The 21242-nt window shown below is 44.3% G+C and overlaps 1 protein-coding gene across 3 annotated transcripts in view; it reads left to right on the top strand.

The window, feature by feature from the left end:
- LMTK2 (lemur tyrosine kinase 2) overlaps positions 1-20973 on the top strand; it is a 53398-nt gene extending 32425 nt beyond the window's left edge. Inside the window, exons 6-14 of one of the 3 annotated variants that reach the window (XR_006415022.1) lie at positions 579-712; positions 3362-3446; positions 5001-5122; positions 6303-6452; positions 7383-10269; positions 12839-12974; positions 13666-13914; positions 14651-14766; positions 15352-20244. Coding sequence is in view for 2 of the 3 variants with exons in the window: in XM_044433150.1 (XP_044289085.1) it covers positions 579-712; positions 3362-3446; positions 5001-5122; positions 6303-6452; positions 7383-10269; positions 12839-12974; positions 13666-13914; positions 20677-20753 (3840 nt within the window). In the remaining variant the exon portion in view is untranslated. Of the gene's footprint in view, positions 1-578; positions 713-3361; positions 3447-5000; positions 5123-6302; positions 6453-7382; positions 10270-12838; positions 12975-13665; positions 13915-14650; positions 14767-15351; positions 20245-20676 lie in introns of those variants that run through there. The other 2 variants (XM_044433150.1, XM_044433151.1) reach the window with 2 other exon arrangements.
- The last annotated feature ends 269 nt before the right edge of the window (positions 20974-21242 follow it).

Raw genomic sequence — 21242 nt, 5'->3', positions numbered from 1 at the left:
TTTCGGTGACCAGGTTATTTTCTTTGCTCCACTGTATATCATTTTGTTAAAAGTGTGTACTGTAATAATATTTTATGAATACTGTATTTTAAATGGTTCAGTCCCTCACCAAGAGAACCCAGGTGATCAGTCAATTAAAAAATAGAGCAAATACAGGTTCTATTGCCCAGAGCACTGCTGCAATCCATCCTTCCATGGATTGCTGTTCTCATCTTGGGTTCTTCTTTCTGAGCTCCTGTTTCCTAACTGCTTTCCTTTTCTGCCCCAGGAAAGACTCATGAATTACCGTCCCATTTTTTCATCCTCCAATCTGATCACACCTACCTATACACGTTAATGGCTAAATGGCCTTAGAAGGGCCATGGCTCGTACCACAGGTGCCTTCTCCAAGAAACCTTCTGGAGACTTGAAATTTGATGACTGGGCCCTCTAAGCACACGCTTATTTATAACCAGTGCTAATAACCCCGTTGACGGATGAGAGCTACAGTGTGTGTTTTGCTGCTGCTTCATTAAATACCTGCCAGGTGCAACCAGCATGAGAAGCCACTGACGTGTGTTCTTCACCTTGCTTGACAGGGTGACCTAAAAACATATCTTTGCAACGAGCAGGAGAACATTAAAGGAGAGTCTCAAGTCATGCTGCTGCAGCGGATGGCGTGCGAGATTGCTGCTGGACTCGCTGTAATGCATAAGCACAATTTCGTGCATGGGTAAGTGTTTCACAGATCTTGTGCTGCCGTCTCTCCTTCATGCACGCCTGATGAAACAGAAGAGCAGAGCACAAACTCCAACACAAATTCAGAATTCATGCTGCAGCTTCTGAACTGAACGTTGCAGCTCAGTCTTTTTCTTTCCACCCAGCCCCAGCCTGGGGAATATGTTGTTGCTAGTCACGAAGTCGTGTCCGACCCATCACGACCCCATGGACAACCATCCTCCAGGCCTTCCTGTCCTCCACCGTCTCCCGGAGTCCACCCAAGCCCACACTCACCACCCCAGTGACCCCATCCAGCCACCTCATCCTCTGCCGTCCCCTTCTTCTTTTGCCATCAATTGTTCTCAGCATTAGGCTCTTCTCCAGGGAGTCCTTCTCATCAGGTGGCCAAAGTATTTGAGTTTCATCTTGAGTATCTGGCCTTCTAAAGAGTAGTCAGGGTCGCTCTCCTCTAGGAGTGACCGGTTTGATCGCCTTGCGGTCCAAGGGACTCTCAGGCACCTCCTCCAGCACCACAATTCAAAGGCCTCAATCCTTTGGCGCTCAGCCTTCCTTATGGTCCAGCTTTCACAGCCGTACATTGCAACTGGGAAAACCATAGCCTTGACTATACGCACTTTTGTTGGCAGGGTGATGTCTCTGCTTTTTAGTATGCTGTCTAGTGCACATCCGCCATCCTCCGGAGTCCACCCAAGCCCACACTCACCACCCCAGTGACCCCATCCAGCCACCTCATCCTCTGCCATTCCCTTCTTTTGCCATCAATTGTTCCCAGCATCAGGGTCTTCTCCAGTGATTCCTTCCTTCTCATTAGATAACCAAAGTATTTGAGTTTCATCCTAGAAACATAGAAACAGAGTGAGTCAGAAGGGGGCTCCCGGGCCAGCTAGTCTGACCTCTGGCACCAGCCGGCTCTGCACACGACATGCCCACCTGGGGAATATAAAGCAGCTCAGTTGCTCTGGTTGCCTCTTCTTCCATCTCTAGGTTAGGAGCTCACCAAGTGGCTGCGGGTGCCTTTAGCACAGCTACCCAGATACACGTGCAGCCTCCACAGTCCTGCAGTTCTGAATTTGTGTTGACATGCTTGGGGACCGGTGTCTCAGCCGTTTACCTGCTGACATTTCGCTCCCGCGAATTTGCTTGCGTCGCTGTGCTCTGGGGATGGACAGCGTTGCAAGGGGCTGCGGTTTAGTGGCAGAGCCCCTGCCTGACGTGTTGAGATTTAATTCCTGGCTTCTCCAGATGGGGCTAGGAAAGAAGTCGCTTGTAGAGCTTCTGCCAGCCAGTGCCAACAGAACTGGGCTGAATGGACCGATGATCTGATAGTGTAGGGCAGCTGCCTTTGTTCCTAGCAGAGAACCTGCTGGCATAGCCACATCTCGTCTGATTGCCACTGCCTTCTCCCAAATCCTCCTGATTCTGCAGGGAAATGAAGTGTGCAGCCTGTTTCTCAGCAGAAGCAGGTTTTCCGGCAGAAACATTAGGATCCCAATGGTGCAACTGCTTCTGGTAGCAGTTGGCTTGAATGTGGCCCCCCACAAGTATTAGGGGTGGCCTGTGTGCACCCTGCCAAAACACACGACCTTCCAAAGCTCACCGCCTCATTTTACTCAATCCTGTGGTATTTTGAGGCTGACTTGAGTATATCTGCTAATGTCTTACATAATAGAGTTTAGGAGCCAGTGGATATGTTAGATTATTCATGCTTTTTAAAGAGGCATATGCTTCAACTGATTCAGAGCCAATGCGGTGTAGTGGTTAAGAGCATGGGACTGGGACTCGGGCGATCTGGGTTCGAGTCCCCGCTCAGCCATGGAGCCAACTGGGTGACTTTGGGCCAGTCACAGACTCTCAGCCCAACCTGCCTCACAAGGTTGTTGTTGTGGGGATAAGATGGAGGAGGAGAATGATGCAAGCTGCCTTGAGCCCTTGGTAGGAAAAAGGCAGGATATAAATGGAAAAATAAATAAATAAACTGGTCCTGTTATGCAGAAAAAACCCCAGTTTTCTGCCTGAAATCTCCCTTCTTGCCCCTTCCCCCCAGTGACCGCTGTGTACAGTCAGCCAGCCTATGTTCACCATCACACTTTTAATGATGCATTCGATCTTTCCATGGCCTTCAGGTGTAATCTACAAGCGGACAAATATATGGATACTTGAGCTGCCTTAGTTGAAGTCTAGGCATAATTATGTCTGAGAAGAGGAGCATCTTTTGTAGCATATAAAATATTAAGAGTACGCATTGGATAGGTATCTACTGTAATCAAATATATTCTGAACTTATGTAATATTTATTTTATTCTATTTTTATATTTGTTTGGATTTTGCTTTATTGAACTCCACAATAAAAATTAATGGGCAAAAAACTTTGCCAGATGGACTTCACAGTTTAGTGTGGACTTGAATCCAAGCTGTTGGTTCTGAGTCAGGTAATTTGGTGCTGATTTTGTATGGCTGCTGCTGGTATACTTTAGATCCACATGGTGTTCGAGACAGTAAGCATGACACTGAATAAGCAGAATTTATTTACATTAGCTACCTTATTGATTTTCATCTGTGAAAATCGATTGAAATTGAAAATCAATTGTATTGAGCTTTCTTTTGTTCTCACTGCAATGCTTTTTTTTTTTTTTTTTTCCAGTGACTTAGCCTTAAGGAACTGTTTCCTTACATCAGATCTGAATGTAAAAATTGGAGACTATGGAATAGGTTTCAGTAGGTACAAGGTAAGTTAAATCCTGTGAATTCCAGAACCTCAGTTAGGTGGCATTAATGATGGTTTATTGATGATTGGAAGTTACCACCTGGTGTTTTTTATATGGGCTTGCTTGCTTTTGCATGCTGTGGCTTGGCCACTCAGATTGTTATCTCAGTTTGTTTGCATGTTCATCATTCCCTTCATCACCTTTACTGTAATTCACAGATTTGCATACATCAGTGAATGTGTGCCATGTTGGAAGTGCTATATATTTTGGAAGAAATTGTCATCTCTTCATGTGCCGAGAGGCTGGTGTAAGCAGCTAGGGTTGGTGCTTTCGTAATGTGAAAAGTAGCACCTGGAGGATGCTTTGAGGAGTCATGAGAGGAGGGAGCATGTAATCCTTCTTGTCTGTTTTTCTGCATCCTCCTCGCATGATGAAACTTGCATGATCTGTATATAGTAGAGAAGAATACCAGTTTCTGTTGAAAGCTCTGTTGAGTGTGGTGGTCTAGCTGCCCGCCTGTGTTGCAAATACTGGTGTGCATTTTTCTCTTGCCTTTATGTGGACTTGAGGGGACAGCTAGAGCAGACTGCCTGCCTGCCCATGCTGCCCTTTGCTGCCTCAGTCCTGTGTTCCCCTTCGCCATGCTGGGGGTTCCGCTGTCACCAGGTGTCACCCTCAGGCCACAGTTGGCAATGAGGACAGTCCTCACACCTTACCTCCAGGACGCTGTCCTGTTATTAAAGGACAACATTATGGAGGCTGTCTTTTCCCCCTCGTCATTTCCCCCTCCTGGCCTTCCAAAATGAATTCCAAGGACTTACAGCCCTGCTAAGAGTCAGCACTCAGGAGGCTGGGCAACGCCAGCTGCTGTCACAACAGCCCTGGCAGCAGTGCTGAGATGTCTAGATGCGACGGTTACAGGTGTCGAGCTGACTCGCAAGGCTGCCTTAAAGCAAACAGGTTGGCCAAAAAGAGGAAATTAAGCGCAACATGATGCCAAGAGTAGAAAGCTTCTTATCAGAGAAAACAGCAGTTTGGATCCAGACTGAATTAGTTGCATCTAACTTAATTCTTACTGATTGTTTGTGGGACTAAATCAATGGGAAATTCAGCTTCATTTGGATTCTGCCTAAGCTTTCCATTCTGTTACTGCCTGCAGGGACAAATAGCTTTCTATATAATTAATTGCGATGTTTTATTAAAGGCATTCACCTTGAATGCCAAGCTCTAAAACATGCTGAGCATATTGCTTTCTCTACTAATATTTTCCTCCACTGTTAGCATCCTCTTGAGCTTCAGTCTCCTTTTTGCAGCTTCTGGTTTTCTTGTACTGGATCTGCATTTCTGCAAAGTTTGTGGAAGGTACCCCTAATTACTAGGAAACATTTTCGTAAAGGGAAAGATCTTAATTTTAGTGACCTTCTTAGAGAAGGCCTGCTTTACTCTCTGCAGTGATTAGTCTTAAGGAACATCTGAGACATGAACATCTGAGGCATGTCAAAAAGTTGGTTGAATTGGTTTCTAGCACATAGTTTTGATGTTTCTTTAATTGTGTTTTTTTCTTCGATACGGCAGGACGATTATATTGAAACAGATGAGAAGAAGCTTGTGCCTCTCCGATGGACTGCACCGGAGCTGGTGACCAGCTTCCAGGACAGGCTGTTAACAGCTGAGCAAACAAAGAACAGTAACATCTGGTATGAAAATCATAATCGCATTAAGGTGCTTGAACGGAAGGTGACTAGCCCAGTTCAGAATAACGTCAAGCCAGAGAGCTAGTGTGGCGTAGTGGTGAGAGCGTCTGACTGGAAGATCCGGCTCTAGTCCTCTCTCAGCCAAGATGCCCACTGGGCAACTTGGGCTAGCCACGGGCTCTCAGCCTAACCCGCCTCAAAAGTTGTGCGGGGAGAAACATGAAAGCTGTCTTGGGTTTCTCACATGAGGACAAAAGGGTGGAAGATGAATTCCATGTAACAGCAAAAAACCCCCATGATCTTAACTGTGGGTGGGCCTGCATGGACCTTGGTCTTGATCTCACCCAAATTTCTTTAGAGCAGGACACAGTTTGTAGTTTTATTTTAATGAAACATGATGGGAACCCCCCCCCCCCCGCACACACACAGTTTCTCAGGTTTTTACATACTTGTTTAGGGATTTTATTATACTTGTATGGCATGTAAATATCAAAAATAAATTATTACGTAAATAATAGCAAGCTTGCTTGTTCTAAAATGAAAGTAGAAGCTTTCTCCTTTTTGCATGCAAAGGAGGAGGAGGATGTAAGGTCATGCCTTCTTTTGAGTTATTTTCTAAACCATGGCTTAGCAATGGTTCGAATCATTTCTCTGAACGCTGGAGCTGAATTGTTCAGGGCTCCCCTTGAAAGGGAGATGTCAGTATACGAAGAAATGGTATTTTGCCAAAGCAACCTTGAAACCACTGTAAACAAGGTTGGGTTTTACTAGTAGAACTGCTGAATGTTTTCCAGAGTATTTTCAGAAAAGAAATCATAACCATCTAAAAGTCCAGTTTGCTGCCAGATGTCTTGTGACCTTAACCTTTGGGCTCAGAGCAGATTGGTTACTCTTTAAAACACAAATGAAAACCAGGGAAACAACAGCTTCAGGCAGCCTTCTCCACATTGGTTCCTGCCATGGTCAATTAGGGACCTTCACGCATTGTGATCTACTTGGGCACGATCTGGCTCAGCAGCTTGTGATAAAGTTCCAGCCTATCCCTTAGTATTGAACCCGCTGGAAGCAGAGCATTAACCAGTGAGGGTTTCAGCCTTCCTCTGTTCCTGGCTTATGGTCTGTGTGCCATGTTGGAGTAGTCGTGTTGTTCTCCGGCATCTTACTGAAGAACTTCTTTTTGCAGGTCACTGGGCGTAACACTATGGGAGCTTTTCAGCGGTGCTGCAAAGCCTTACTCTGACTTATCTGATGATGAGGTCCTGGCGCAGGTCATAAAAGAAAAACGGACCAAACTCTTGGAACCCTGTCTTGAGCAGCCATGTTCTGATAGATGGTAAAATTGGACTCCTTGAAGGTTGTCTAGATGTATCAAAAATGCTTAGGAAAGACACTGTATAAACAATTGGACTTGAAATGCTACATGCATTTCTTAGAATAGCCCTTGTGGGATAGGTCAGTGTAGGCACAGATGGGTCGGAAACGGCTAAGGCTGAGCGAGGGCAATTGGTCTGTCCCCATGCAGCAGGTTTGTGGTTGTGCAGAGACTGAACTAGGGTTGGGGGCAGCAATGTGATGCCCATCAGCACCTCAGAAAGCTTTTAAAACATGTTTAATATACATACATAGATGTGTATCAAGTGCACACAATTTTCTAGCAATTAAAACAAAACCTTAAAGGAAAGTAGACCAGGTAGCCAAATAATGTCCATTTAAGTGTCCACACCATTTGTTCATGTATCAAAACCATTGTAAGGTCCTCAGTTCATTGCATTACAGGAGGTGAGTTTAATCTTCCGGCTTTGTAGCATTTGTCTTTCTGTTGTCAAGAGGGTGCTGAGAATCCATTTTCTTTTGTTCTATAAAGCAGATAATATTCACTGATGTACATGTTCTTTTAATTAAAGACTGTTCCAGTACAAAGTGGAACTATGTAGTAATCTCCTCCTCCTCCAAATAAATAATTTCTGGACATTGTCAAAATGTGTGTTTAAAAGAAACATTAGCCGTACTGCACCACCAGCAATTAACTGTACTAGACAGTTCCTTGTAATCATAGCACTAGCTCTTCTTTCTCAAAAACTAGTCACAGGATGTTTTTTAAAAAGTCTTCGGAAATATTATTAGCAGAGTTGAACTCCTTAGCATATTTTTAAAACTAAAAGAAGACTAGATGACTATTGAAAGAATCACTGAAATGGGGTTGCCTTACATTCCAAACTGTTACTGACTGAAAAATACTGAACATGCATCATTCGTCTCATAGGTATGAAGTTCTACAGTTCTGTTGGCTGTCTCCAGACAAGAGAGCAACAGCGGAAGAAGTACACAAACTTCTAACATACCTCTATATGCAAAGTCAAAGGGATTCAGTGATTGATCCTGAACAGTGGAATGATCTCAAGCCCAATACTTCCAACAGAGAACTCTTCAGCGACTCCGCCTTTCCAATTCTGGATCATTTCACAGGCAGCAGGTTTGGCCGTGAGCTGGAGGAAGTCCTCACAGTAACCGAAACAAGCAGAGGGCTCAACTTTGAGTACATCTGGGAGGCAGCCAAGCACGACCACTTCGAGTGCAGCCAGGCAAATCCTGATGAAGGCATGACTTACACCAGTATCTTCTTTCCAATGGAGGTTTTTGAAAATACACTTTCAGAGCAAGGGCCTGGAGCTCCTGCTGAAAGTGGACAGGAATTTTCAATTTGTGTGCCTGGGCAACTTCCTGTGTTCAATGCCCACAAACCTTCCGTTGGAAATGATTATTACATCCAGTTAGAGGAGAAGAGCAGAGGTAGCAGTGTAAACTTAGATAGCCAGGCTGCTGTATTGACCACAGAAGTAGACTGCTGTGAAGTTCTGCAAGACAAGAACTCTCACTTCTTGGTTCTTAGCGACTTTGCTGCTGAATCTTCTACAGATGGGGACTCGTCCTGTTACAATACAGAACCCAAAGAAGAGGACTTGCGTGTTAATAGCCCCGACAGCCCTTTCGAAAATATATTTAGTGATGCCGCAAAGACAGAACACTTGACAAATACGAGAAATAGGTTTGAAGTAGCTGATATAATTGATATTCATGTGGAGCTTGAAGCTGCTTCCTGTGCAGATCTAGAGGAATCTGTCGTTGATCAGGCCAAGAAGGGAAGTTCTAGCCACAGCCCTGAACATGGAACTATTTATTTGCACAATGATACCACACAGCAGTCTGATCCTGGCCTTCTGACTTCGGAAGAACTGTGTGATAACTTTCTTTTTCTTCAAGAGAACAAACTATTAAAGGATACCCTGTGTAACAAGGCTGCTGCTGGTGAGCTCGGTGGAGCACCTGACAGCAACACTTTAAAATCACTAAATATGGACCTTCTGGGCATTGAACATAAAACAACTGGGGATACTCCAGTTCATAAAGATGAGCATGTTCAAATGGGTACAAATAGCACAAGTATTCTGGCTCCGGACTTTGCACAGAGTCCAAGCCCATCTAGGTCACCCGTGATGGATAAGCAACCTGTATCCCCCCTGTTAAGAGCTGAGAGAAACCTTTTCAAAGTAGGAGTTGATGATTACTCTGCTGGTAGTATTCCTTACTCTTACTGTGAAAAAGATCAAGCCCCTGAAGCCACCGTGACTGAAACACTTTCCTTGAATGCCAAAAATGAAGCTGATGGGACCAGTCCCTGTCATAGCATTGCCCTCCATGCTCAAGAGGGAGAAATACAGTCAAAAGCTAAGGGACTTAAATACAATAGCAGTAGTTGTGTGGAGCTGGTCCAGGACTTAGAGAATAAGCCATCGGAATTAGAACAAGATGGTGCCTGTCCCCTGGACCAAATGGATGAAACATCAGTGCAGCTTCAAGAAAGTAACACAGAGACTCCCATCAAAGGCATTGCTCTTCCAACTGTTCTTCCTTCAGATTGTTCAAGTCATGACAGTCTGCTTGAAGACAGTTTGTCAACTCCAATGCAGAGCATGGGGCAGTCTGTAAATACACCAGACTCATTAGATTCCTTAGATGTTAATGAGGTCTTAGAGTCTTTAGTGGGCCAGAGTCCCCAGAAACCTTTGCCACCTGATAAACCTGCAGATAGCGGCTACGAAACAGAAAATCTTGAATCTCCAGAATGGACATCACACCTTCTGGGCAGCAACTCCAATGAAGACTCTGTTTTGTCTAATGCTGGTGATGATAATCTCTTGCACGATAATCCTGCAATCATTGTGTCATCAGATATAAAGACTGAGTTGGAGGCAGCAAATATCATAGATGGATTTGAAGCTGTCTCTAAGGCTACTTTTGGTGGCATCCAGAATTCATACAGGGATTCTGCCTATTTTTCTGATAATGATTCTGAGCTAGACAAGAAATCTGAGGTGACCAACACATCGGTGGAGCCACGAGAAATAAGAGAGGATGGCACTTGTAGTGACTACTTTGAAATGGAAAAGAATCGGAATACAGAAAATCAGCCAAATGGCAACCAAGTAGCGGATGAACATTTTGCTAATAACTTGTCTCCATGGATAGAATTGGATGAGAGGCTAGAGGGACACCAACCAGGTGAGATGAAGCAGGACTGTCCTCATAAGGATGGCGACGCAATTTTAGTGCTACCCATGGTTGATCCAGAGTTTGTTGATGAAGATGACATTGAAATATATGAGTTCCCCAGAAGTGTGTCTTGTACAGGTACCAGTACAGCAGACTTCCTTCCTGAGAAGGAGTTAAAGCTCATGTCTAATTTGTATGGTCCTGCAGAAGTTTTTGAGAAGTCCTTACTGTGCCACCTGGACAGTCATAAGTTGAAAGAGCCAGACGTTGAAGGTAAATACCTTGGTAAGCTTGATGTGGCTGGCATGCTCGATCTGTCATTGGATGGAGAAGATGCTGATGAAGAAGATGAGAACAGCGATGATTCTGAGGATGATATGAGAACTTTCCATCTTCATGGGCTTAGCTCTGACAGTGATGAGGAGATTGCGCATCAGGTACCCATCATTCTTACTGACAAGGATGATGGCAAACATCTAAGAAGCTTGCTGAAACACCCAAGGCAACTGGGGCAGAACAACCCTCCGGAAAGCTCTCTGAAGAATGAGAGAAAAGCTGTAACGTTCTTTGATGACGTCACTGTCTATCTGTTCGATCAGGTATCTTTTAATTTTTTTCTTTTGCTTTTTAAGCTATATCTGGTTCCCAGACTCTTGATCTGAAAAAAAGATCCTGATAAAGTCTTTGTAAAAGGTGTACTTAACATGAGATGTGAAGCAAGGTAGGGAGGGAGAATTGGAGGAGGAGGCCAAGTAGCCGCATGCTCTTTCAGGAGCGGTTGCAGTCTGTTGTCTGTCTGTACAGGCATTTTGTTGCAGGAAAAACTCGATAAGCGGCCCAAGTGGTGAGCTGTAAAATGTGGAAGAAGTGAAAAATTGAAATTTCTGTTGTCCTTTGAACTATTTAAGGGTTTGAACACAGGCTATCGTATTTGGAGCTGATAATTCAATCTAAAACAAGAGCATCTCAGAATACGTTTCTCATTTCCTCAAACACTGCATTAGGGTCATGCTGTGTTCATGGCAAAGGTAGTGAAATGCAGTTATCTAAAATGCAGCCGAACTATTATGATTAGCTGGTGTTACCCTGCATAGTGGACGTCCAGCATGTCCTCTGTGAACGAATGTGTGTCTGTCTTGTACCATGTTGCAGGGAGCTTGTTTTTAAGTAGGTACAAGACTCTCTGCCTTAGCTGCACTAAGCACAGAAGCACATGGGGCTTAAAGCACAATTGGTGGTCACTGTAACCTGCGGTTGTAATTATGAAGCACACTGGGTATGCCTGTAATAGAACAGAGAGTGTGTGTGTGTGTGTGCTCTCTCTCTCTGAAAATAGTCGACCTACTTTACAAAACAACACGGTTGTGTATCTAGTTCTCCCTCGTGTAATGAGATAGCCACAAGGTGCCTTTACCTTGCGGGCAGGCAAACGAGCGCAGCAAAGCTTGGCCATTTCTTAAAAGGCCTAAAAATGAACCATGGCTGCATCGCAGAATGGTGCAGAATTGCTCAGCCGAAGTGATTTGGGTGTTGCCTGAAACATTGGGTTCTTCTTTTCCAAGATCTTCTTTGTCCTTTTGATGACACTTAGTTTGAGATCAGAAGAGATACGAAATTATATTGCTCTTCCCCTACTATTCCAACTTAATTAAGATGGATTAATTTCTACAACTTGGCATGTTTTCAAACTATTTTCCCCACTGTGTGCAGTTCTGTAGTCAAAATTATAAGGACTGACTAAGATATCATATCATAGATGGCTGTTGTGTGTCTAAAGGTTTGGTATTTAGGTATGTGGGAGCTTTTGTCTGTCATTTGTGTTCTTTTAGGAAAATGTGTTACTTAAATAAAGAAGGAAAATTATTTGGACTGTAGTCCTTTGCCTATTTAACCTGTGAACAAATCTTACTGAACTCAGTGGGACTTACTTTTGTGTAAGTGTGCACTGTTAAGTGGCTTGCAAGGAGTTTTTTTTTTTTATTATTGATTTATGTAAACTGCATCTGGAGCCTTTGGGAGAGCTAAAGAAGTAACCTAAAATGCTTTATGTAAGGAAGATAACAGAAGAGTTATTTAACTGGTAGCAAAAAAATATATTAAAATACAAAAGAAATAGTACTGCATTGATCCAGGAAAATCAGTGGCAGAATCTGGCTACAACATTAGCAGTGATCTTGTGCTTCCATTATGAGTTAGTGGATAAGTGACCTTTGATGCTGAAAAAATAACCAGACCTGAAGGAATAGCATAGTGGAAAGCGTGAAAGGGTAAAGGGGTGGATGGTAAAAATAATTCTTCCAACCAGGACAAAAGGAACGGTTGAAGGAGGGAAAGATGAATTGTTAGTAAAGTCAGACCTGTTGAATTTTAATGATTTTCCAGTTTCTAATTTTCCAGTTTTCAGGCTTCAACTGCTACCAGATGGCATTAGTTATCTAGATCCATTCCTTTCTGGTTTGGGGGTGGAAATTGCCTTGGTAATTCATCCTGGTGACATGGGATAGACAGAGAGAGAGAGAGTGTGCGTGTGTTTCAGCTGATTCCCCTGGAGATTTCAGGAGAGTGTGAGACCATCTCCTATGGCATACCTTCTGGGAGTGCTTCCTAGGTTGGTTGGTTACTATATTTTTATCCCATGGCCTGGTTCCATCTCCCAGGTTCTTTAACATCTACATGAACCTGCTGGATGAGGTTAATGCAACAGCATCTATGTGGGGCTTCCTTTAAAGGCAACTCAGAAGCTTCCCCTGGTTCAAAATGCACCCACCAGGACATTGGTGGAGGCAAAGCAACCGGCTCATATTCTGTACCTGTTACTTTGGTTACTGATGTGTTTCCAGGTGGAATTTAAGGTGCTGGGATTGGACCTTTAGCGCCCTGGACTCTGTCGGGCCTAGTGATGGAAAGCATGAGGTGCTCTCGCCTTGTATGAGGGCTGCCTAGGGGTTGGGGAGTGGGCTTGTGTCTGGGTGCATACGCACGTTGTACGCACTGCCAACCCACCTCCTCAAATCTCTTCATCCCAGCAGTATGGAACAGTAAGTCAAAGAGCTCTAGAGGGCAGCAGGTTCAGGGAAGGCAGCTGTCAAGCGCCTGTAAAATTTTGCCTGGTAAAACAACCCAGTTTGAAAATGATGGGAGCTAATTCTGTTCCATTGGGTTTACTAGGAAACACCAACCAAAGAGCTTGGAAATCGTTCTTCTGAATCAAATCATTCAGCTTCTAACAACACTCCTGACTCTGCTTCAGGCCTTGGTTACTTGAATAAATTTACGAATTCGGAAAGCTCTACTGACGAAGAAGGTAATTAGTCTTTGCATTGCATGTTTAAGTATTCTCAGAGAATATTCCTTGCAACTCTAAGATGCTTAGCTCCAAAGCAGAAAGGTTCTGCTCAGCGTGCATGTTACGTTCTGCATGTTCTTACTGAACCCCTTCCGGTAAGTGACGTCTGTGCCATGGAAAATGCCATTGCCGCAGAACACATCCTGCCCAAGCACCTGTCGAATCACAGTCTGATCAATGCAGATAGACCTTCCTGACCTAGATGGATCAATCGCCTGAAACTCTCTAAGGAAGAGAGGGTTACCTTTCTATGGACAAGTAACAGACTTATTTTTGCTTCAGTGATGTTTTCCTTTTAGTAATGAGCCTGCTGTTGATGCCTTTAGAGTTTGCTGCTCTACTGAAACAAGAAGTTTTGGCTCCTAAGTATTTGTTCACTGATGTCATCTGAGTGTGTGGCCTTGTGAAATGAGGCACCAGTTCCGGTGAGCCTACAGCACTGCTTTTCTTGGTTTCTTTTGACCATATCAGAACTTAACAGTCCACATTTCTGTTCATATTTAAGCAGAAAGGTGAATTAACAGTTCAAGCCAAGCAGCAATGAAAACTTTAAATAAAATCCTCCAACTGACCTGGGCATGTTCATATTCACTCTTGTATGAGTTCTGGCGTTTTCTCCCTCTTTTAATTTTGTTTTGTTTTGTTTTAGGTGGAGGTTTTGAATGGGATGATGACTTCTCTTCTCCAGAGCCCTCTTTTATATCAAAGGCAGCAAATACTCTCATCAGTTCCAAGCCTTCTCTTCAGACCTCAAAATACTTCTCTCCGCCGCCACCGCCTCGAAGCCCTGAACAAAACTGGTCACATCCTTTACCTTACTCCAGATTCTCCATCTCGCCAGCAAACATAGCAAGTTTCTCTCTCACTCATCTTACGGATTCTGATATTGAACAAGGAGGCAAGTATTTTCCACCAGGCAGCTAGTTAGTTACACCATTGTGGCTTTTGAGCAGTGTTTCTTGAAAGACACTAAAGCTGTGCACAAGAAAAGAGAATGAGGCTCAGGCTGAACTTTGCATCACCCACCTATTTTAGACCGGGGGTAGGGAGCCTCTTTCAGTCCAAGGGACAAACTCCATTTCGGAAAAGCCTTTAGAGGCCACATTGCAGCAACTGGTGAGGCTGAAGGCAAACCAGAATTGGCACCAGAATACCAGCCTGTTTTAGCTGACTGAAAATGCTAATTGTCAGTAACTAGGAGAAGCAGTTCAATCTTTTAGAATGAAGGAAGACTGCGCAAAAGTGAGGAAATCACCCGGTGATCCATGGCTGCGGGGAAAGGATCAAGGCCAGGGAAGGGGAGCGTGATTGTCTGGTCACCGGAGGGTAGACCCACCTGGAACCCTTTGTTTCAGGTTCTGAGCACCTGTTTTAGATCCTGTTGATCGTGTGGCTTTATGCAAAGGCTAGAGAATTGATTGTCCTAAATTATTGTTCCTTGGTCACCGATCTACTTTTGCACCCCTAACTCTTCCACTTTCCTTTCCTGTGCAAGCAAAGTATTCAGATTTGCTTGCATCAGAAGTGGTCTTCCGTTCGGGCAAGCGGAAGTTGTGGTGCTGTTCAGGGCTAGTAGAACTGAAAGTAAACCCATGTGGCCTTTAGCATATGACCAGAGTTAGTTCTCTTGGCAGATGCGCCTTGAAATTAACGGAAGTGATGCAAACAGTGTCCTGAGGAGGTGCTTTTTCCCTGGAAGTTTTCCCACTCCTCCAAAATTGGAAGCCTCCAAGTAAACAAGTTCACCCCGGTTCGTTCTGTTTATGTTTTTTCTTCATGGCGCTCGATCCAACAAATGCCATGGTACTCGTGATATCTGGCTCGTACGCTCATATTAGCTTCAGCAGAGAAATGTTGTTTGCCATTGCAGAGAAGTGCTGATTAGATAAAATTCTTTCCCTGTTTTATCAATAAGGCCAGCGTTTTAAGATAACACAGCTTTCTTCTGTGTCCTGAACGGTGACATTGAAGTGTGCGATTTAGACAGTTGTGCCTGAGAGACTTCCAGGTGTGTCCCAGGGGTGGATTTCATAACAGGAGATGGATGATAATTATTGTACTTTTAAGCATCAGGGTTCCACTTTTGGGGGTGGGGGAGTCACTGGACCGAGCCTGCTGGGGAATTGTTATAGCACCATCTCTGTAGAAGTACGTAAGTCAGCTTCTGCTTTCCTCCCCACTTCTCCCGTCATTTCAAAAGTATTTGTCAAGGGAAAATCCTCCGGCACGTAGGCCTGAAGAAAATTGACCACCTCTGTGGCCTACTTCTGGAGGTATTCTTCCTTAATTCCCCAAGTGTTTTTCCTCATCCTCGTGGTTTCGTCCCTTTCAACAGGGAGCAGTGAAGATGGAGAGAAAGATTAAGCATTGGAAGCTTCGCTCAGTGCACTGCCATGCCTGTGGGGAACACCGCCACTCCTCTGCAAGAGCCCCCTTTTAAAAAACAGACCAACAAACGGAATGCATCTGAAAACAGTGCCCATGCGCTGAAGTCCAATAGTCAAGCAGTCGATGGACTCTGAAGGCAGCATTGGATCAGGGCGTGAACTGGAAGGTGGATGTGACCACTTAAAAGTGCACTGTTCTTTGGAAACTGGTGCATTTTGCATTTCCTTTCAAAATGACTCCGTGCTGGCTTTCCTCTTCTCCCCCCTCATCGTCCTGTACTTGAAGAATCCTTCGGGTAATTTGTAACATTCTGTAAAATCGTCATGTTCTGGTTTCTATATAGGATTGTATCATACCCTTTTGTATTCATGTATTATCTCTATAAGGACACGTACAATTGCACAGAGCCGGCTGCCCCTTGACAGGATCTGGCTGAGAGCTGTCACGTAGTAAGCCATACTTCGGGGGCTTCGTGCATTGCTTGGCTGCACATGCGCTACTGACTCTCCTTCCCAGCCCCCCCTCCCCCCGCCATACAAAGGCACCCTTCTTTGCTCCCTGGTTGAGAGAAGTTGTTGCTTCGGCCTGTTGGACCGGTTCGCTGTGTTCTCTGATGTCCCTTTGCGTGCAAAGCACTTGTCAGAATGCACAGAGCTCTTCTCTTCTCTTCTCTTCTCTTCTCTTCTCTTCTCTTCTCTTCTCAAGTAATAATTTCTGGATTTTTTTGTGCTGTTCACATTTCTTGAGGGTCAATTCAGTTTTTATTCTAAATATTGTGTGTGTGTGTGTGTGTGTACATGTGCATACACACCCATTTGCAGTAAAGGGGTTGACAAATCAGCCTTTATTTATAGTTGGCTGGAAATGGTGGTCATGGGTGTTGGTATCATAGGAATTTTTTTTCAAGGGATGTCTGGAGTCTGTGTGTGAGAGAGTGAGTGAGCGAGCGAGCGAGAGTTTGTCAGCTGTGCTCTTAGTTACTGGGTAACTTCTAGCATTGCTCCTCATCTTCAGGGATCCGTCAGCACTTCTGCTGGAAGACTCTAATAGGGGGTGTGTTGACTCATGCGGTCGCTGTTAACCTTTCTTTTGCAGTCAGGCATCTATAAAGAAGGAGCTTTGATAAAAGTAGGTTCACGGGGAGTCTGCCTGGGATTCTCTGGTTCTCACATGTGGCACAAACAGGCTTTGACACGGATTGGATCTTCTGTGCTTCCTGTGCACAGAATATCCTGGCGAGCCGCCTTCCCCAGCCCCGGCGTCCTTTAGATGTGTCGGACTGCAGCCCACATCCTTCTCTTGGGGTTGATGGGTGTGGTAGCCCAAGACTTCTGGCGGGTGCCAGGTTGGGGAAGGCTGCACGCCTGAAGTTCCTCCATGCATACATGCACTTATGGGTGCACACGTTTCCTGGTGGAGTGGCCCTCAAATGGTTCCGTTTCCTGAAGGAGGCTACCAGAAATTTAAGGGTGAATGGCAGTTGGGTAGAATCGGATCTTTCACAGCCTTTTAAAAAGGCCTTTCCAGAGTCCTGATGGAATGATGGAGCCCTGTTTGGACTAGTGCATAAAATAGGAAAGGAGACCTCTCCAACTCTGGCAAACATTGCTTTGACTGCAAAGGGCATGTGTGCCTGGTTGCATGCACTCCTCAGTAAAATTTGTCTGTCTCGATGTACCTCACTCTGAAAATGAGCTTTTGTAATATATGTTTTCAGCCACAGCTTTGGCAGAGAGAAAGGAATGTTTAAAGTATTCTGTTTTTTTCAAGCTATCTGGCTAATCTGTGCAGGCTTCTCCTCACTTTGGGTCTGACAGAGAACATCTGTCAGTGATATCAGTAGGTTTAAAACCCTCTCATTTCAGAATGTATGGAAGTGTTGTGCCCCCCCCCCCCCCGCTGTTCTTCACTGTTCTCTTCCAGCCAGGTCGGCTCTTGTTGGCCACCTGGACAGAAATTAGCATTCATTAAAATTAAAGCTCCTCTTTACAAGGAACTCCGACTGTCAGAAAACCAGCTTGAGAAACGTGTCATTTCCTGTGCTTGCTCACAGTCCACCTGCATGTGCCTGCCGGCCTTGTGTAGCAATATTTTGCTGCACCTTGTGATGTTGTCTCTCCCTCTCATTCCATTTTTTTTGGAGGCGGGGGGAAGGAAAAGCAAAAACCGAATTGGGGTTGTTGGGTTGCAAAAACAAATATACGTGTGTGTTGAACTGGCTTTTAAAATGCAGGTGAGAGTTTTGGGCATCTCTGAAACTGCTGCTCAGCTGATACTTCAAGAGATGTGAACTCCCATGTGAACTTTGAACTCAATATATTGAGGTTTCAATATGCTGTGGAAGCACGGGCCTCTAACTTTGGACACAGTTTGTCAGACGTCCCAACCCCTGTGTTGGGCTACAACTTCCAGCTGCCTGGCAAGAGATGTTTGGGGTAGCAGCCAGCACATCTAGCGCTGCCTCCAGGCTGGTTTTCTGTGGCGGGGTTAAGTCACCAGAGTTGGTAATCCCTTTTGCACCTCTACTTTGCTTTTCTGTGCCCAGCTTTACCCCATTGACTTGTTTGCATTTCATGGGACAGGACTTTCTTTGGGCGCTCGAGGTTTCTCCCCGGCCTTCTCCGGAGTACCAGAGCTGGGAATCCCATGCCACAGACAAAAGTTCAGTGCCTGGAACGTTCCCTGCGATACTCAGAATGAGGAGTTGCAACCTTCGGAGCAGTCAGAAAATGCTTCTTGGAATGGGTTCATACGGCTGGCACCAGGGAATGAAAGATTTTTTTCCCCTTGATTTCAGTCTGTCCTGACCAGAATCTTACATATATTTGACGCTTTAGGATATTGTATGCATTGCAAACATGCAATCTTGCCAGCCCTTTCTGGAGAGAACCCAGTATACGTCCATCCCATTGAAATGAGAGAGTTCTAAATTACCTCCTGCCCTTGAACCCCTTTCCCAGTTGGCAATATTGTGGTATGGCACACACGTAAACTACCAGAGCTTTTTAAAAGGCTGAGCGTCAAGTTAGTTTCACTTTACTTGCAGCACTGTGCTTTCTAAATTCGTAAATTCAGGCCGGTACAAATTTCCTAACCCTTTCTAGAAGACCGGCTTTATACCTTTTAATCACAGGAAGGCATTTATGTGATACTGGCCATGGGCTAACATTGCATTTTTTTTGCACTGCAGTTTCCCAGAAGATGGGATGTCTCAAGTTGGATACGGGAAAGGTTAGCAGCCTAGGCAATGCTTGTGAGGAGCTCTTCTGTGGCCTCGTGCAGCTGCTTTTTATTCTTGTTGCTGTAGTTTTTTAGCTTCCCCGGGACTGGAAACCATGAAGGAAGGTGGCTTGTAGGCCCAGGTGTTGGTTTGAGGGAATCTTAGCTGTTGCTGCTGCTATACTGGCATTTTTAATAGCTTCATGATAGGTCACAAATTTTCAGACGCCTCTCGCTCCCCACCAAGCAGAGGGGACGCAGCGTGGAAAAGCTTCGGCCTGTGGAAAGGTTCTGCCTCGCACAGAAGTTTTGAAGGCGCTGGAGCCCGGCTCCTACGTCCTGAGTTGTCTGTCCTTGCCTTTGAGGAGCGGCTATGCACACAAAGGCAGGGAAGGGGGCTGCTTGGGGGGCGGGAGCAGCATTCCCATGAATCCCATAGGATGGCTCCGAGACCTTGCTTTGGCGCTTGCGATCGTGGCGGTGCGGTCCAGACAGGGGCTTGGAGCAAGGAACAAGGTTTCGGCCCTTTTCAGGTGTACAGCAGGGGAAAGATGAAAGCACACACCAGAGGGGAAAATCCAGGTGAAGGAAATGTCTCAATGTAGAGCCTGCCTATGCTGGCTGGGGCCTGGGTGATGGGAGTTGTAGTCCAACTCATCTGGAGGGTGCCATGTTGGAGAAGCCGAGTTTAATGTTTGTAAAGAAGAGGCCGAAGAGAATGTGGAGGCTTTTAATCACTATGTCGTTTTCCAGGTTTGCTATACGCAAGTGAGAAGGCAGTTTCCACCACTTCCTGGGAAATGAAATTCTTCTTTTTTTAATCCGGGGTAAAGCACTAATGAGAGCCATTCATGCCTATTTTTTTAAACAGTATTGTGTATTGGTTTGTCTGTAGTTCTGACTGTCATTATTATTATGGAGCCATCTGCATGGTTAAGAGCTTTTAGAGGAGTTGAAACAAACATTCAGCTTAAATTTCATTGATGGCAAAATGGCTATTTGAATCGGAAGGTGGAATTGGAAGCATACAAGCCTTATAAGAAATAGCCTTAAAATTAAGAATGGAGTGTAAAAAAGAAGCAACAAAGAATTTAAATTCAGCTTTAAGTTGTATGAAATATCCTTTTTTTAAAAAATCAAGTCTTTATGGAGTAATTGTAGAAGAGGTGAGTACAAGAGAAGGCAGATAAATATAAGTGTTGTAGACCACCAACCTGGTTTTTACTTTATTTTATTTTCAAATGAAACTTGAATTAATTTAAGATGTCTGGTTCCGTTTAATGAATTGTCTGATCTTGCACAGTGGTAGGTGTAACCTAATGGTAAATGGTACCAATTGATGTGTATATATAATGTTTTGCTCTCTTTGTAAATGAGGAAAATGTATGTAACAAAATCATAGGGGAAAGGTTTTCCTATTTGGAGTTTAATACCAGGTATGAGGTTTATGGCAATATGCTAGATAATGAAATTTCAGGTTGAATTTGTCTTTAAATTGTGTAAATTTTAAAACTGTAATATTTCTACTGTACATTGATCATGACTAGTGTGATTCAAGACTGCTTGTAATTTAAAGAACCTTATTTAATATTCAAAATAAAATAAAGGTATATATTTATAATATTTGTGTCCTATGCACATTCATTCTGTGACCTAATCTGCATAGGAATGCATTTTTTGTCATTGAACTAACTTTTTCTCCCCTTCCTCAGTTGTTCTTCTTGAGATGCTTGTTTGCCTTTTACAACAAATGCATTGCACTTGGATTTGTTGGTTTGGAAGGTTCCAAAAGTGCAACTCTTAAACAGAAGAAAGGCCTCTAATACCCTACCAGCCTTGCTGGGAGCTGGGGACTGTTTTTCTGTCTAAAAATACACAGACTTGAACTTGTTCTTGAAGTTTTGCTAACTGAACTTTGAAAAGACAACTTTGCTAGGATGAATAGAGAGTTTTAGAACAGCCAGAAATAAGCAACCAGGTTGACTGGTTTTGATACTTGGCCATGATTCAAATGGAATATTAACAGCCTTCTTTTTTTTTCTTGTTGCTGTAGCTGGTCTTTTGCAGGCCGAATGCCATCCGGGTGACGAAGACAGTAGACCAAGCACTTTTAAGGTGGTTCCTATCTGAGGCTGTTCTTGAGGATCCATTTTCACTCTGGGGGCTCTGTCCTAATCAAGACTTCACACAGGAGCTCCAGAGAACATTTAACCTTTTTGTGGGCAGTCGTCGTGAAATGCTTTCCCTCATTTGCCCTTGAGGAGCCTTTACTTTTCAACCCTCCCCTTTTTTAAATAAAAGTGGCAATCAGTAAAGCAGAACAGTAATAAAAATCAAAGATGATAGCCAATACTCAATGCATAAAACTCAATTCCAATTAAAAACGCAGAAGCTACATCAAGGCACCATCTGCTGCCTGTGGAAAGCTGTCCCTGAAAGAGGCCTTCAAAAAAGAGGGATTGACATCTTCAGGAAGGCCATTGCACAGTGTGGGTACCACACCTGAACAGGTTCTAATCCAGAGCAGAATCTCTTGTGACAGGAGAGAAGGCAGGGAGAAGGCGGTCCTAAAGAAAGCCAGGACGGTATAGTGGTTGGAGTGTTGCACTGGGACATGGG

Source organism: Varanus komodoensis, unplaced genomic scaffold, assembly GCF_004798865.1.
Source record: "Varanus komodoensis strain SLA01 unplaced genomic scaffold, ASM479886v1 scaffold26, whole genome shotgun sequence".
Lineage (NCBI taxonomy): Eukaryota > Metazoa > Chordata > Lepidosauria > Squamata > Varanidae > Varanus > Varanus komodoensis.
This window is presented reverse-complemented; position numbering and strand designations above follow the sequence as displayed.